Below are 17198 nucleotides of genomic sequence, written 5' to 3' on the forward strand. Positions count from 1 at the left end.
CCTTGATGTAAATATGTAAGAAAAATTGTGCATGTTTCTGTCCTGTGTCCTGTTTGTTGTATATGTGTCTTTCTGGCTGCTGTTACAACCAAATTTCCCCTTGTGGGACAATTAAAGGATTATTCTATTCTATTCTATTCTATTCTATTCTATTCTATTCTATTCTATTCTATTCAAAGTGCTGTAAAAACATAAACCTGCATACGATTTTGACTTCCTCGTATTGCAACGGGAACTTCTGCACCTGTGCAGTTTCTTCTTCATGTTTTGTTTTTGAAAATATTCTTAAGGGACTCAGATTAGAGCAGAAACAACTCAAACAAGCATCATCAGGCAGACAGTGGATAAATAAAAATGGAGTGTGACCAAATGCAAATAAAAATGCTGCAAAGGTTACTCATGATACAAATGAAAAGGTTAAAACAACCTCACAAAGACAGAAAACCTGAGTCCTTCTTGAAGCAAAGGAGGTCCACCCATGTGTGACTGCTTGTTTACAGTAACTAGCTCTTACTTCCTCTTTTTAATCACTTCACTGAATGTTGTGTCAAATAGATTTAGAGAACCAGCAGCTGCTTCCTCTTTCTGTTACATACTCACTGAAGTGATGCTCGACTACCACTGAGAACATATTCAGTGTATTTGGCCTGTTTAGCCTCCAAACTACAAAAGATATCATTGTTTAGAAATTGTTTAATCATTTAAACCCCCAAAACACGTCTTAAACAACAATAGAGACACGAGGTCGAAGAAGATACAGTTCATGCATGTTATCATAACCCTAACCCTTAAACACAAATTAACTCAGAGCGGCAGACTGATGCAGCAAAACGATGAAGTATGATGTACAGCGTGTACTCTATAGCACCCAGCAGTCTCAGGTTATGATGCACATGATGGTCAGTTGTCTTGTGGCAACTGACGAACTGAAACAAAGGAGCGTGCTGTGTGTGCAACAGCATGACAAACATTACCTGTCCTGTCCCAGGAGCTAAAGCTAGGCTATAGTAGAGTACAACGGATCACCTCCGGAGTGGCTCGCGTTAACCCGAGGCTCGGAGTAGATAACGTCACTGGTGTTACTGCGGGACGTGCTGTTGGCAGAGTCACTGCTCTTCTTGGAAAAAGTCACCACGGAGTAGGTGAGTTTGCTCGAGTCGTCTCCAGTCTGAAAAAAATAAAACATAAAATTGTTTATTACAGGTAATGTTTTAAATTGATCTGAGACCATTTTCACAAAGTAGTCCAAGACTTTGTGTTCACTGGAAGCAGGCGCCACAAATATCAGAATATCAGCTCCTCTGTGTGCTGTGTTGTTAGAGGTCACAGGATCGGACCTTTGATCCAAGACCTGGTTACAGCATCCAGCATCCCCCCATCAGGTTATTGATCTGAAATAACGATCTGGATTCTTTAAACTTACTTTGTGCTTTTCAACGTGACACTGATGATATCGTCTTCATATTTATCACAAATGTGAATCTTTTCTCAGATACAACTGTTTGTTCCGTGAATACAGAAAGTGTTTTCTTACTTTGTGCTGAGAAGTGGCTGCTGTGACCAAGCTGTGGTCATCATTGGTTGGTTTGGTGTATTTGGCATGAGAGTCAGGAGGAGATCTGCTGTGTCTGCCCTCTGCTCGGATATTCTCATACACTGTGTTGGTCTACAGGAGAAGAAGAGGAAATCTAATATCAGCTGGTTTCACAAACATCGGTGCTGAGTCTACAAGTCCTTCAGCCTCACCTCTGTGACAGCAGCGTGTTCAGTTCCCACAGGAGGATCTGAAAAACACATCAGTACAGTGTTTATACTGCAGTTAGGTACTCAGTCCGTCACACAGAGAGACAGAAAACCACTCATGCCCACATTCATGCTCACACGAATGATCAGAGACTGTAATTCAACCGAATATTCAAACTCCATCCATCAGTTTGTCCAATTCAGGTTTGCAGAGGGCCCAGAGTGTATCCCTGCTACCACAGGGTGGAGGCGTGGTGCACCTTGCACAGGTCGTCAGCCTGTTGGAGGGATAACTTGCAAACTCTGCACAGGAAGGCCAGATGGAGGATTCGAACACAGCTTACAACATGCAAAGAGATGTCTGACAAAATGTTCACTTTTCTGTGAAAACAGGAAGTTTGATGAGTGTGCCTGTCAGTGCTTCCGGCTGTCTCACCCTTTGGTTTAGAGGATCTGTTCTTGCAGAATATCAGCACTGACACTGATAACAGGATGATGATGAGAGCCAGAGTCAGACCCACAAACGGCACCACATCTGCAGCAGTTTGATGAGAACAACACGTTATTTTAGACAAACACCTCCTGATGAGTGTGAGCACCAGCCCTTCACGTGGGCTGTAAAGGTAGCTGAGTGCACATGTACAGTATAGTTGTATGCAAATTTCTTCCATGGAGAATTTGGTCAGACTGTCATGCTGTATGAGCATAAAACCATGTCTACATGACATACTCACTTCTGATTGGTTCCTAGTGGCAGATAACAGCAAAATTATACAAATGATACAAATTCACTTGAAGTATGGATGTCTATAAAATCTTCCGTCTCTCAAACCCAGTGGATGGACGCACCTGTAGATGCTGTCCTCTCAGACTGCTCAGTGGTTCCAGTGAAAGTTGATGGAGGCGCAGAGGCTGATGGGAGGACTGGTTAAAAAAATCACATAATGTCTTTAAGGTGGAGATATTGTGGCATGATTTACTTTCTGTACACACTGCAGTGGTATTTTTCAACTAAAGCATATAAATTTGTACTTAAAGACAGGAAACATCAGAAAGCTTTAAGTGAGACTTCTGTCTCTCAAACCCAGCGGATGGACGCACCTGTAGATGCTGTCCTCTCAGACTGCTCAGTGGTTCCAGTGAAAGTTGATGGAGGTGTGGAGGCTGATGGGAGGACTGCTAAAGAAGTTCAGCCATATGTTTTTTTTCAGGTGTTTGAGGCGAACAACAGAAAACAACACATAACAACAATTTGACACATAAACATCATGAAAAGACAAAAGGAAACCAAACGTTAGCAGCTGTCAGAGACAAATACAAATTTCCTTTAATTCTCCAGATTCATGAATGAATTTGTATAGAAACTCACCTTCTGTGACAGTAATCTCAAACTCTCTGTATGGATCAGTACTAAAGGATGTGTCCAGGTAACATCTGTACCGTCCTGAGTCAGACTCCCTCAGCTGTTTAATGGTCACATACAGAATACCACTTGTACCAGATTCTTCTTCATATTCAGCACTGTATCTGTCTCTCTGAGCTCTGGCACCCCGAGTCTCAATTAAAATCCCATCTCTTTCACATTCTCCCCTGCAGAAGTACTTCCTCCTTGTAGAGTGTTCAAAGGAACATCCGACTGTGAGAGAGCTTCCAGTTTCTTTATCGAAGTGTTTCAGCTGAGCAGGATTGTTTCCATCCAGCAGCGCTATTAAAGAGACAAACGATCTATAGTTACTATCTGTGCTGAAGATGATGCAGTCTGATCAGAGTAACTCCAGTTTGACCCACAGTTACACTGGGAGCTGCGCAGTTCAACCAGTCTGTGACTGGAACAGTCAACGACCTCCATCCTAAACCATCAGTATGTGAGTGTGAGTACTGCTGGAGGTCTGATTAACCAGAGCTGAGGAAATGAGAGCTGCGAGTGTTTCTGAGTGTGCCGTGTGGTGAGCTAGAATATTAGCTACAGCAGACTGTGCCTCAGCATCACAGATGGTTCATGACACAGCGATTTATTTGTGCTGCTGTGAAAACTCATTGACATCCTGCTCTTATATGATTTAGTGTTTGAGCTTGGTAAGAAGATTCTTCTGTTTCTATAACAGGAGGGGCACTTTTGTAAATGGACGGGCTCTTATGTGGCACTTTTTTACTTTATACAACTTTTCACATTCACACCAGCTCTTTTTTCTATGATGCTTTCTATCCAACATTCACACACGTTCATACTCTGATGGAGCATCTTGTGGTTAGTGCCTTGCCAAAAGGTATGTGATATGCAGACTGGCATAATTGCACCACCAACCATCATGAACCATAGAGGAGTTAACATCCAGCAGGGTTTCATTAACATTTCAAACATAAACATTTTCTTTAGCTGGATTTTTCATGCGCTTCAGTTTTGTTTTAATTACATTTATTTTACAACAAAGTCGGTGAATTAAATCGAGTTTTTATAAAAGCAAAAATGTAACCTCCAACTGAATAGTTGTGCTCTAATGACCAAGCTCTGCAGCAGACCACAAGGTAAGGTAGCGGAGGAGGACACAAAATGAGCAACCGCAACCAAAAACCTCCTGTGACAGATACAGGAAGATAACCAGTCAAGAGCTGACCCAGAAATGCCCATGCATGCTCTACGTCTCGCAGTCAGTATTCTATGATCAGCTGTGCCTGAGGCAGCACACAGATCCAAAAGTACTTAAATAGTAACTCATATCTCCACGTGTTAAAATATCATTTGAAACTCTAAGGAGAGCCGTTTCAGTGGAGTGCATCTGGTGAATTCAGGAATGGAATTTATTTAAAATGTTGGGAGTAAAACTTCTGTAAGCTGGTTGGTCCTGGTCACCCACTACCCTCTATCTATCTATCTATCTCTATCTATCTATCTATCTATCTATCTATCTATCTATCTATCTATCTATCTATCTATCTATCTATCTATCTATCTATCTATCTATCTATCTATCTATCTACTATCTATCTACCAGAGGCCTGGGAGCTTGCGGGTCCTGCAGTATCTTAGCTGTTCCCAGGACTGCGCTCTTCTGGACAGAGATCTCCGATGTTATTCCCGGGATCTGCTGGAGCCACTCGCCTAGCTTGGGAGTCACCGCACCTAGTGCTCCGATTACCACGGGGACCACCGTTAGCTTCACCCTCCACATCCTCTCGTTATATAGGATCATGGCCAAGCTTGAAACCTGGATCCCCCGTAGCCGGTTACCAAGATTACGTGAAGTACCCTCAGAAGGTCTGCTAGATGATGTTAATGCAGCACTACGGACAATAACTACAACCACGATTACCGAAACTAACAAGCTGATCTACAATACGGCAGCAGTGATCAGTGAGATGCTTGGCTACAAGTTGAACAGCCACAAGGGGCAGTACCCTCCATGGAGAAGGAGGCTAGAGGGCAAGATCAAAGTAGCACGGAGGGAGGTTAGCCAACTAACGGAGTTGCAGAAAGGTGCGACAAAGAAGGTGCATAAGGAGGTACACCAGAGAGATAGAAGGCAGAAGAATCAACCAGCTGTTCTCCACAGAACTAGTGGATCTGAGGGCAGACCACAGCGACCTCCCTGAACAGGGTCCAGTAACCATCACAGTGGCAGATATCCAAGAAAGGGTCTCCAGTATGAAGAGTTGGACAGCACCAGGGCCCGACATGGTTCACGCCTACTGGCTAAAGAAGCTGACTGCACTCCAAGAGCGTCTGGCAGCACAAATGAACCAGCTGCTAGTTAACGAGAGACACCCGGAATGGCTAACCGAAGGTCGGACGGTCCTGATCCCCAAGGACCCCAAGAAGGGACCGGTCCCCTCCAACTACCGACCAATAACCTGCCTCAGTACTACATGGAAGCTCCTGTCAGGCATCATATCGGCTAAGATGAACAGGCACATGGGTCAATACATGAGCGGGACACAGAAAGGAATTGGCAAGAATACCAGAGGCGCAAAACACCAGCTACTGGTAGACAGAACAATCAGCCGAGACTGCAAGACCAGACTGACCAACCTGTGCACTGCCTGGATTGATTACAAGAAGGCCTATGACTCAATGCCCCACAGCTGGATACTGGAATGCCTAGAATTGTACAAGATCAATGGGACCCTAAGAGCCTTCATCAGGAACTCAATGGGGATGTGGCGTACAACACTAGAGGCCAACTCCAAGCCCATAGCACAAGTCACCATCAAGTGCGGGATCTACCAAGGAGATGCTCTGTCCCCACTGCTGTTCTGCATAGGCCTGAACCCCCTCAGTGAGATCATTAACAAGACTGGCTACGGATACCGACTACGGAACGGAGCAGTTGTCAGCCACCTCCTGTACATGGATGACATCAAGCTGTATGCCAAGAGTGAACGAGACATCGATTCACTGATCCACACTACCAGGCTATACAGCAATGACATTGGAATGTCGTTCGGACTGGAGAAGTGTAGCCGGATGGTAACAAAGAGAGGGAAGGTAGTCAGAACTGAGGGGATTGAACTACCAGAAGGCAACATTGCAGACATAGAGGACAGTTACAAGTACTTGGGGATCCCGCAGGCAAATGGGAACCATGAAGAGGCCGCTAGAAAAGCTGCAACCACCAAGTACCTGCAGAGGGTCAGGCAAGTCCTGAGGAGTCAGCTGAATGGTAAGAACAAGATCCGGGCCATCAACACGTACGCCCTGCCCGTGATCAGGTACCCTGCTGGGGTAATAGGCTGGCCAAAGGAGGAGATAGCCCGTGTCTAAATGTAGCTGTGTGTTTCAGCTGTGTGTTAAATGTTCCTGTGGTATTTTGTATGTTAGTTTTCCTTTGTGCCTGAAATCGTCTCCTGTCTTATTTTGTTTGCCTTATCAGATACTTCCTATATTGAGATTTGCAGTTCTGCAGTTTCTAGATTTTAAAAAAACAAAAACAAAGAGAGTATGTGGGACTTAATAATATTTCATTAAGTCAATAAATAATTCATATACCAAAAAAAATCTGCACAAAAGGCAGAAATACTGAAAATTTTATTCAAAACTCCAAAAAAAAGTTGAAACTCACCTTCAGCAACAACAATTCCAAAATGTATGAACTGGTATGAAGATGGATATCGTCCCAGACCACAGGTGTACCGTCCAGAGTCAGACTTGATGAGCCTTCTGATGCTTACAGACAAAATATATTTATGTTCATATCTATATTCAGTGCTGTATCTGCCATGTTGATTACTGTTTAGCTGTGTTTTAATTAAAATATTTCCTTCTTCACATTTTTCTTTGCAGAAGATCTTCCACTTCTTAGAAGAAGAAAAGTAGCACTCAATCGTGATGCTTTGTCCAGCGAGTCTATAAAAATGCATCTGTGCACTGGTGACCTTTGTGTGTCCGTCCTGCAGAGCTGCTGGAAACATGAACCATTAATACTGATTATTTGTACTAAGCTGCATTTTAACATTTACACACAGACACAGAGTCACACTGAGACTTTAGTGTCAGTAATGGCACTCCTTTCCAATAAATCGCTTTTTATTTTACTCATAATCAAACATAATTTTTTTGTTGTTGCAGGTCATTCTCAGTGATGACTTGTTATGTTGTCATGCATGCTGTGGCTTCTCAGGACAGATTTCTGGTGCTGTAGTGCAGCAGCTCCACTAAGAGGAGGTGGGCCTGCTCCTGTTTCTGTGGCAAAAACAGTATCAAAAAACTGGTCAGTGGCATCTGATTAGATTAGTAGCAGCACACAAACTGACTTAGCCTGTCTATGGGAATTTCCATTGTATGTTAGCATTAAGCTAGTGGGATTAATGCTAACAGTTTTTGACTCTTTTGTCTTGGTTACATGGCTAACCATGTATGGCTTTGTGTCTTATTAATAAAAATATGAAGTGAATTCTGAATATAACTGGAAGCCGTTCAGGGAAAGCAGGAATAGAGGTGATGTGTGTTGAGCTGCCGCTGCAGTCTCGACTAACTGAAGACGAGCTGTGGAGAGATGTGAGTCAGTGAGTTTCAAAAATCAAGGCAGGAGAAAATAAAGTGTGAAAAATTCCAAATGAAAGAGGTTCGATTTTCTTAAAACTCCTAAATGATGTTCAAATATCAAATATTGGTCAAAAATCTGAAGTTCTTAGCAGATACATGAATATAATAGTTGATATAATTGATATAATATTATATATATATATATATCATTCACTGATGCAGGAGAGGCTGTCTTCAGAAGTTTCTCCTTTCATCATTCTGTAAGTACGATGAAAACCTTCTGAGAGCCGTGTCAGAGATACCAGCCCAATTCCATAATTTGTCAAAAAGAAACTTATGATCAAAGGGGTCAAAGGTCGCAGATTTGTCACGCCTGCTTGGCATTCAACGCACTTTGTTGAAAGGTGCTCTGGAATGCCTGGAAATGTACCAGAGCAGATCCCTGATGTTTTTCCGACCCATCTGTCACTCCTGTCGTATACCTCACCACCGTCTCTCTGTCCTCATACATGTCCTGCACCAGCCTCACATACTTCCTCATGCAGCACCACAGCTCCTCTCTCAGCAGCCAATCATCTGCTTTCTCTGATCCATAAAGACTCAGTGAAGCTTCTTCTGACCTTCTCTAAACTTCTCCATCAACACTCAAAGCAAGCATCACATCTGTGGAGCTCTTTCTCAGCATGAAGCCACACAGCTGTCACTGATCATCACCTCTCTGCTTAACCCAGCTTCATGATCACAAATATTAAGAGCTGAGGATGCAGGGTGACGTTTCTATTTCACTATTTACTTTTTATTTATTTCTTTTCCAGATCTACATTGAGTTCTGTTACGGCTCTTTCATTCAACTCTTCAAACTGCACAGAGATAAAAACATTTTACTGTCCTTTAATCTACTAGAATTTGCACACACTTTTTAACTTCTGCAATTTTTCTTTATTTTCTGCTCCAAGAGGCTGAACAGGAAGAGGTTTGCACCATTGTGCTGTATCACATCCACATTTTACTGACTGTCCAGTTTATTCTGAGGAAGTAACAAACACTTGTAATGAGCTGTGTTTGAAACGATGGTTTCACATGTTATCAAGTCCTGAAGTGAGCAGCAACATGTCCATGAATGTCTCACTGTGATGGTTTCTTCTGTCCATACTGGCCACAAACACATCCATGAAATCATGAATAAAAGCAGTTTGAATGGAAGAAGCGTCCATGAAAGTGACTCATAGCTGACTCTGATCATCATGTTTAACAACAGAAACATGTTGAAGAAGGAGAGTGACAGAAAGAACAAGTGAATGTACTCACAAAGGAAGAAGAAGCAGATCAGAGTGTGACGGACTTTCATGATGAGGCTCTGATGGTTCACTGCTGCCTCTCTTCTTCTTCACTGGAAACCAGGAACTTGTGACGCCTCACTTCTCTAACTGAAGGAGTCCCTCCTCCAAACACCACAGCACCTCTACACTCCTCATTTGTCTGAAACAGTTGCAACAGCTCAACTTCCTGTTAAAACAAATTTGAGTGAGGTGCAACACTATGTTCACCTGACATGTATCCATCCCCACTCTCATAGTTTCAGCATCTACTGGGCCATAATGGTTCTGTTTCAACTGGGATTAACTCCGTCCCCCTTTTTTGGTGCCTCATCATCTCCTTCTGTTATGATAATAAAATAATGCAGTCACCATGTGCCGAGAAACTACCTAAAACCAAAGTTTTAAGGTGATTATTACATATTTAATAAATAACAGATTGCAGAAAAACTAAACATTAATGAACCATTTCATGGCATAAGAGGTAAAAAGTCACCAAATGCTGCTACAGGATTTTCAAACTGTGGGAACAAAATGGAAATGACACAAAAATGCACTAAAATGCAGGATTAGTTTTCATGTTTTTCCTGTGTGATGGAAAAAGTAACAATGCCAGTAATATTATGGATACACTAATAATACACACCATGCATTATAGAGAGAGTGAAAGAAAATAGATGACAACCAAACATCAGTGTTGCGTTTGCTGTTTTACTTAAAGCTTGAACACGTAGAGACGACGGGCCAATCAGACGCGTTGGAGAGACATTTTGTGGCAGTGACGACGAGGCCGGCAAAGCTGAAGTAAAATCATCAGGACAGAACTGGAACAGTGTTTCTGACCCACTGCAGAGATGTCTGTACTGTATAAGAAGAGCAGTAGGAATGATTCTTTTATGTACAGTACTTTATTCCAAATGTCAACATGCATTGTGTCAACTTCTGGGGGTTTTGTGAGCCACGGCGCCCCCTCCTGGCATTGAGAAAATGCACTCAGTTACAGTTGGGCATGACAGAGCACGTGGTGTGACGAGCTTGTTCTGCTTGGATTATGGACGTTGTTGCCTCAGTTTCACGACGGAAACGGTTTCCAAGCACAGAATAGGAATAATGACCTGAAATCGTTTATTAGGAATCATGATGGACAAAGAACGGCGCCCTGTAACCATGGTTACAGTTACTTACTCTCATCTCTGTGCACGTGCACAGAGAACGTGTTTATACCTGACATCAAACCCAAAGCATGCATGACTTTAAGTGTACGGCCTGTAGAAACACACACGGTCTGAGTCACTTTGTCATAACAATGAATTTGTTTTTAGCTCCGTGAGAAAGTGTGTGATTATGTGCCTCAGTGTGTCAGAGGGCGATACACATTTTGGAAGCACGGAGAGCCGCTGATCCACCAAATCTGAGAGTGAGCATCAGCTCCTCCTCTTCCTCACCTGCTCCTCCTCTTTTCCTCATTTCCAGAACAGCTGGCTCTGCAAACAGCTGCTGGAGTCCGGTGAGTTGTTGAATGAGCTTTTCTGACCAATCACCAGTGTTTGATTTATTTAACTAGAAACTGTAATAAAACTGTAATAAAACATTATACAGTATTAGTTTTAAACACTGCAATGCAGAAGCAAAATAAGGAACTTACTAAAGCAGGCCTGGGTTTATTTTCCTTTTTTATTCTTTGTTCTTTCTCTTTTTTCTTGAAATGACCTGTTCTTAGTTTAAATATTTGATATATTTTCTGTGCTCTATTGTGAATGAAATATTTGCAGATTGTTAAATTCATTTTTGGTTCAATTTTTACACAACTTTGAACCTTTCTTGTAACTGGGGTTGCAAACTGCCCTAAAATTAATGAGTATGAATTAATTTAAACAGCGAGAAACTAATAAAATGAAATTAAAATGATCAATAGCTGAATCAAAGCAGATTCATCCAGCTTCCAGCTCTCAAAGCCTCTCACAGTTACCTTACATAAGCAAACTGACAGAACAACCCCTGAAATACCTGTGAAGCCTCTGTTACCAACAGGATGAAGGTCTTTGCTGAGATGCTCATACAGCGCTCTGCTGTCCTTATCTGTCCTACTGTCCTTCTCTACTAATCAGACTGAAAACATGACAGTGGTGGCATGAATCATCACGTATGTAAATGTTTCCCAGGGTAATTTCAGTCAACAGCACAGGTCATACTGAGGCATGAAGAACAGATCTTATGCAAACTTACTGACTTCCTGTGTTTGCTGCTGCCTGAAACAGATGTTTACAATCTCACACTATTTATAAAATAGGAAGGTTTTATAAATGCAAAAAGAAACATACCATGAGTTCAACATTTATTTGACAGCTACTCTGCAGAACAATTTAAAATAAATAAATACATTAGCTTTAAAGAACATTAGCATGAAACATGTAATAGTGAACATGGTTGGTAAGCAAAGATGCTCACACAACAAATCCTTATTATGACCTCATGTGAATGTGCAGAAGGACACTTCTGCCAATAACACTCCCCACTTCACTTAAAAAACAATCAGCATTTATTCATAAAATTAATAAACAGTTATTAGCTTTAGCTCAGTAAAATGTGCAGTCTGTACTCTTAACGGTTTACTTCTGGCTAAGTGTAAAGAAAAACAAACTCATGTAGGGATGAGACTGTAAAGCATGAACGTGTAAAATATGAAACTTTAACCGAGTTTTCAGTTTGGTTACTTCAGCCAGCAGCAGAATTTCTTCCCATGGTTAAAGCTCGTGTGTCAGAAAGTCAAAACTCTCCCTGTATTCAACTGTTTCCCTCAAACTGTCACATCGTTGAATTAAAAGAATCTCACATTTTGTGAGAGAACGACTTCATTTTGAACCCTGCAGGAGAAAATATGCCATCAGCAGAACAGAAGCTAGTCTGCAGTAGAATACAGTGGATTTTCCAGAGAGGCGCTCGGGTCAGAGCCTGCGTCTCCCTGAGGCTCAGGCGAGGTGCTGCTGGGAGAGTCCACGTCTGCTTTTGAACTATTCAGCTCAGATTTGGTGAGTTTGCTCGAGTCGTCTTCAGCCTGAAAAACAAAAACAAAAAACAGAGATTTTATTGTTTTTACTGGAATATTTTTTTATTAATATGTTCATGTTGTTTCCTGAAGCTAGCCTGTTAAACCCCAGGGGTCTTTCTCAGGTTCCTGCTTGGAAACAACACGCCCAGAATGAAGAGTATTTCTCTGCAATTACAAACTGTGTGTAGTATTAAAATAAACACTTGTGAGGCTTCATCAGAGCTGTAAATATTACAGCAGATGTTATTGTGTCTGGAAAAATAAGACGATTTTTTTTTCCTCGCCCAATTTTCTTTTACTTTTATAACAACTTTCAAAATCTTCTGGCGTACACATTAAACCAGGAATCAACATGAACATGATCTGTGCAAAGACCGATGCTGCAGTGAAACAGAGCAAAGTTACAGAGAGTTTAGTGAAGACAAGGCCAGGGGTTCTGCAGTTTGGCAAACTGTGAGTTGGTTTTGGCTCAGGAGGCGAGATCAGCACGAGTTGATGCAGCTAAATGTGACACATCACAACAGACAGTAGAAGTCAACAATATGAACGACACAAAGGAAAAATGTCCCAGACACAAAACCTTTCCCAGATTACAGTTTTGCTTTGTTCTGTCCAGCGTTTTCCTTACGCTGTGCTCAGGCGTGGCTGCAGTGATCACGCTGTAATCATCGGTGGTTTCAGGCGTGTTGTTGTATTTGGCCAAAGCATAAACTGAACTGATTTCCACAGGAGCGGCTCCTTTCTGTCCGCCCTCGTCTCTGATTTCCTCATACACGGCGTTGTTGGTCTGCAGGAGAAGAAAAAACTTCAAATCCTGTAACGTCAAACTCTGATGATGTCAGAGTTCGTGGAGCTCACCTCTGTGACAGCAGCGTACTCTGTTTCCACAGGATGACCTGAAAAACACATCAGTGAGTTTGAACCAGTGCAGGTGAGGAGAGAGGACAGGTGTGTGTGTCCTGAAAACAACAGGAAGTCAGGTGATGCAGTTAAACATGGCGGCCTGTTACAGCGGCTGCAGTGGCTGTTACACACAACTCAAGACATCTTAGACACACACTGCCTGCGTGTGTGTTTGTCTCTGTGTGTGTGAGTGTGTGTCTGTGCATGTGTGTGTGTGTGCTCGTGCATGTGTGTGTGTGTGTGCGCGTCTGTGCATGTGTGTGTGTGTTTCCTGTTGCCTCACTCTTTGCAGATCTTTTCTTGCAGAATATCAGCACAGACACTGATAAAAGGATGATGATGATGATGATGATGATGACAGCCACAGTCAGACCCACAGACGGCAAACCATCTGCAGCAGATTCAGAAGACGTTAGTTTACACTCACACCTCCTGATACAATAGATAATCAGTATTTTCTCTGTCATGTTAGTAATATGAGGCCTGTGAGGTGAGTGTTTACCAGTATGAACCTTTACATTCAGACTCAGGGTAAGTTGGAGAGTTGCTTTTGCATTACTGTGTTAAACAGTCTCAGTGTTTCGACAACAGCACATCTTTAAGTTTATCTCTGTAGACCACAGCAGTGGATTTTAAACCAAACCATCAACATTTGAGGAAAGTTTTTATTAAATATTTTAAATTAACGAAATTCTTTGATATAAATTCCACAGTGGTCGTGTGCAGATGTGGATCTTTAAAAACCTGTGGACACAATGGTACCGTCAGATGTTTTCTCGGGCTGCTCAGTGGTGAGTGAAGGTGAGGAGGCTGACTGGACGACTGCTGAAGAAGGTCAGAGAGTGAAGTTTGATTTAGATGTGGTTCTTATTTAAAAGCAGAGAAAAAGCAGCCCGCTCACACACTCAGAGTCACACATCACTGTGTGTCAAAGTGTGTCTCTCACTGCGAGTAAGGATGTTTGTCACATCACATCTTTGACGTCACAGTAGGCAGGTATCATAGCTCAACATGCTGGGTGTATTTTAACCACCCTAATATTCTTCTGTACTATAGCCAACCATTAATATGCGTCCAAACCAGTGCATGAAACCAAGAAACAAACACAAAAGTCCCTCAGAGTGGACACAGACTGCTGTCTTCAAACTTTGTGACCTTTCCCATCTCCTGATGTTGTAGCACTTTAACAAAAAGGACACATCAGTCCTCCTGCAGCCAGTTTGGAAATGAAAAGTCAAAGAACACCTCATTCTTAAAGGTGAGACACCAGCAGCGTCTCATAGATCTGCAGTATCTGACATCTGGGACAAAAGTGTAAAGAAAGATTCTGAAATTCAGATTTTAAAATAGCACCAAGTTTTGATACTGCTGCAGAAAAACTGTCAAATTAGATTTTAGTTCCAGAAAAAGTGCAAATCATTAGCCACAGTAAGATAACATGTCTGTTATCTGAAACAGCAGCAGCTATCAATGACTGAATTAGCAACATTAAAAACATATTTAGGGAAAACTCACCATCTGTGACGCTGATCTCAAAGTCTCTGAATGAACCTTGACCAGCAGCTGGATTCAGAGAACATCTGTACCGTCCTGAGTCAGACTCAGTCAGCTGTGTGATCGTCACATACAGAATTCCTCCTCCTTTATATTTCTCCTCTGACGTTCCTCTAAATCCAATTCTGTATCTGTCTTTGAAATCATCTTCACCATCTGTTTGAAGAAGAACCTCATGCTCTCCACATTCTCCCCTGCAGAGGTACTTTTGTCTTCCAGACTGATTAAAGGAACATCCGACTGTGAGAGAGCTTCCAGTTTCTTTATCGAAGTGTTTCAGCTGATCATCGTTTCCATCCAGCAGTGCTGTTAAAGAGACAAACGATCAGTAGTTACTATCTGTGCTGAAGATGATGCAGTCTGATCACAATAACTCCAGTTTGACCCACAGTTACACTGGGAGCTGCCCAGTTCAACCAGTCTGTGGCTGGAACAGTGAGTTCAACAGTGATTTGAAGTGAATTGTTCAGCTTCAGCCCGACCTCCTCGTGCCATCATCATAACATCATCATAAAACAGTGACACACGCAGACACTCTGCTAGTGTCACTCTGGAGGTTTTACTGTGTTTACTGTACAAAGCAGGATTTAATCTTGTCCACGTAACTTCAGGGTTAATCGTGTTTTTTAATATGAAGCTGGTTCACTTATTACCTGTTTACATCACTGTGCTAATATATATGCTAAGCTAATCTGCTCCAGAGCAGGTTATGTTCCAGATCACAGATCACCAGGAAACCACAACCTACTGTCCAATCAGACCGCTGGAACCGAGACCTCTGAGAGCAGATGGTGGTGTTTAATGTCTTTGCTTCTCCCTGTTGATGCCTGAAGGAATATTAATTATTAAATACAAATTTATTCCCTGATTCTTTTTTCTACTGCAGTTTTATTGTTTCATAATCAAAGTATCTGATCCTAAAACAAGCAGCTGTTCGATGACCTCACATCAGATTTGCACACAACTCTAACAAGAGGTGCATTTGAAAGAGTAAAAACTAAACCTTTCTTTTAAACATGACTTTAATGAAATGCTGATTATGATCCATCAGATTCTCTGTGTTTTAATGAGCTGAGACACTGATCACTTCAAAAACCTAAACTTTATTAGTCCAGTAGCTCGTTCACAGTCTTACTGATGGCAGCGTTCATTCAGGCCTTTAACACAGTTTACTTTAGTCTGTATTACTGTGTGTGTTTAACCTCTTTATAGTTTTATCTTCCTTCTTAAAATCAGCTGCTCCGATGTCTCCATGTTTCTGATTGGTCAGATGTTGCTCCCGCCTCTTTCATGTGAACAAACTGGCAACGAAGGGGTTAACTTAGCGAGCTGGTGAAAAGCTTCATGCTAAATGCTGATGTCAGCTTCAGTGAGTCCACACAGGACTGTGGTTTAGGAAACTCAGGCTTTAACCCTGAACGCTTCAGTTCCTGTGCAGGTGATCAGAGGAATCAAAAACCCAACATCATCACTGGAACCATGAACCAGGACTCACTGTGCCAACAGAGCAGAGCCTCAAATTTAATCCAGCAACATGAGAATAGTGTGAGGTTAAGAACGCCTCAGTGAATCCTGTGCAATACAAACATGGATCCAACAGATAAATTCTAATTTACACACAAACCTTTGATTTCCATTTTCAGACTCAGAAACTGAACACAGTTTAGTTCATGCTCATGACGTCCAGCTCAACCACAGAAAGCAGATCAGCTGATCACTTAGACGAGACCTCAGATATCATATTAGCCGATCTCATATAGAGCTGTTAGTGTCTCCTGCCCACAACCCTCCACCACAGCGTCTGATGAAATAAATGTGTCTGTCTGCTCTGTTCTGTGCAGCACGATTCACTCACATCATCCTGACATGATGGAGATTATGGCACGAATGTTCTTTTCCATAGTTTATATACAAGACTAGAGTTAAAGAAACAGTTCAGTAAAGAGGAGTTTTGTTCAGAGAGTCACTGCCTGTGAAAACTGATAAAAAGTTTAAGTAAAAAACTCAGTTTCACAAAACTTTTCTTCAGACTTTCAGAGACAAAACAGAGAAATCAACATTTCCACAGTTTAGACTGAAACTCACCTTCAGCAACAACAACTTCAAACTGTTTGTATGAAACTGATGATGGAGATTCAGCCACAGCACAGCTGTACTGTCCAGCATCAGACATGATCAGCTGTCTGATGCTCACAGACAAAGCAGGAGCAAAATTTTCTACAATTATATATTCAGTGCTGTATCTGTGACGTTGATGCTTCTCATCTGTTGTATTAATAAGAATGTTTTCTCCTTCACATTCTCCTCTGCAGAATATTTTCCATGTTCCAGCAGGAAACCTGAATCTAGCTGTAAGATTTCCTCCAACGACTCCAAATGAAATGTTTTTCTTGATGTTGACTTCAGGGTTTCCCTCCTGCAGAGCTGTTGGAAACATGAACCATCAACAGTTACTGTTTGTACTTCCTGTAAGAAGCTGCAGTCTGATCACAGCATTCACACACAGACACACTGAGACTAAAGTCTGAATGTGAAACACTGAGAGCTCAGAGTTTAAACATCATCTTCTGTTTCACTTTTCTCTCCTCATTGATCAGAACAAAGATCCACATTCAGTCCTGTTAGAGCTCTGACACTAAACTGTTTGTGATCA

General features: G+C 41.9%; 2 protein-coding genes across 8 annotated transcripts in view; both read right to left on the reverse strand.

Annotated features, from left to right (window-relative positions):
* Positions 1-479: 479 nt before the first annotated feature.
* Positions 480-9167, reverse strand: LOC113013805 (uncharacterized). 5 transcript variants are annotated; one of them, XM_026154974.1, is made up of 9 exons: positions 9032-9167; positions 6801-7136; positions 3113-3448; positions 2845-2922; positions 2593-2667; positions 2180-2278; positions 1747-1784; positions 1535-1666; positions 480-1168 (listed from the first exon to the last, which is right to left on the reverse strand). In XM_026154974.1, exons 1-9 carry the CDS (start codon positions 9069-9071, stop codon positions 998-1000), a joined length of 1305 nt encoding a protein of 434 aa, XP_026010759.1. In that variant the 5' UTR covers positions 9072-9167; the 3' UTR covers positions 480-997. The 5 variants fall into 5 exon arrangements, with proteins under 5 accessions (XP_026010759.1, XP_026010760.1, XP_026010758.1 ...); XM_026154975.1 differs by having other exon boundaries at positions 2845-2919; positions 6801-7139; XM_026154973.1 differs by having other exon boundaries at positions 6801-7139.
* Positions 9168-11361: 2194 nt separating this feature from the next.
* Positions 11362-17198, reverse strand: part of LOC113013807 (uncharacterized) — a 28700-nt gene continuing 22863 nt past the window's right edge. For 2 of the 3 annotated variants that reach the window (XM_026154982.1, XM_026154981.1), the window contains exons 2-8: positions 16631-16969; positions 14507-14851; positions 13754-13816; positions 13275-13382; positions 12947-12984; positions 12717-12875; positions 11362-12094 (exon numbers count right to left, since the gene is read on the reverse strand). In XM_026154982.1, coding sequence (XP_026010767.1) covers positions 11939-12094; positions 12717-12875; positions 12947-12984; positions 13275-13382; positions 13754-13816; positions 14507-14851; positions 16631-16969 — 1208 coding nt within the window. In that variant the 3' untranslated portion in view covers positions 11362-11938. The remainder of the gene's footprint in view (positions 12095-12716; positions 12876-12946; positions 12985-13274; positions 13383-13753; positions 13817-14506; positions 14852-16630; positions 16970-17198) is intronic. The other variant, XM_026154983.1, reaches the window with a different exon arrangement.

Source organism: Astatotilapia calliptera, chromosome 20 (genome assembly GCF_900246225.1).
Source record: "Astatotilapia calliptera chromosome 20, fAstCal1.2, whole genome shotgun sequence".
Lineage (NCBI taxonomy): Eukaryota > Metazoa > Chordata > Actinopteri > Cichliformes > Cichlidae > Astatotilapia > Astatotilapia calliptera.

Excerpts from the sequence above, each read along its gene's own strand:
- LOC113013805 (XM_026154973.1), bottom strand. The coding sequence starts at position 9,071 with ATGAAAGTCCGTCACACTCTGATCTGCTTCTTCTTCCTTT. Across the intron at positions 2,923-3,112 it reads TGAGATTACTGTCACAGAAG|CAGTCCTCCCATCAGCCTCC; the intron begins GTGAGTTTCTAT and ends GAACTTCTTTAG. Across the intron at positions 2,668-2,844 it reads TGAGAGGACAGCATCTACAG|TCCTCCCATCAGCCTCTGCG; the intron begins GTGCGTCCATCC and ends TTTTTTAACCAG.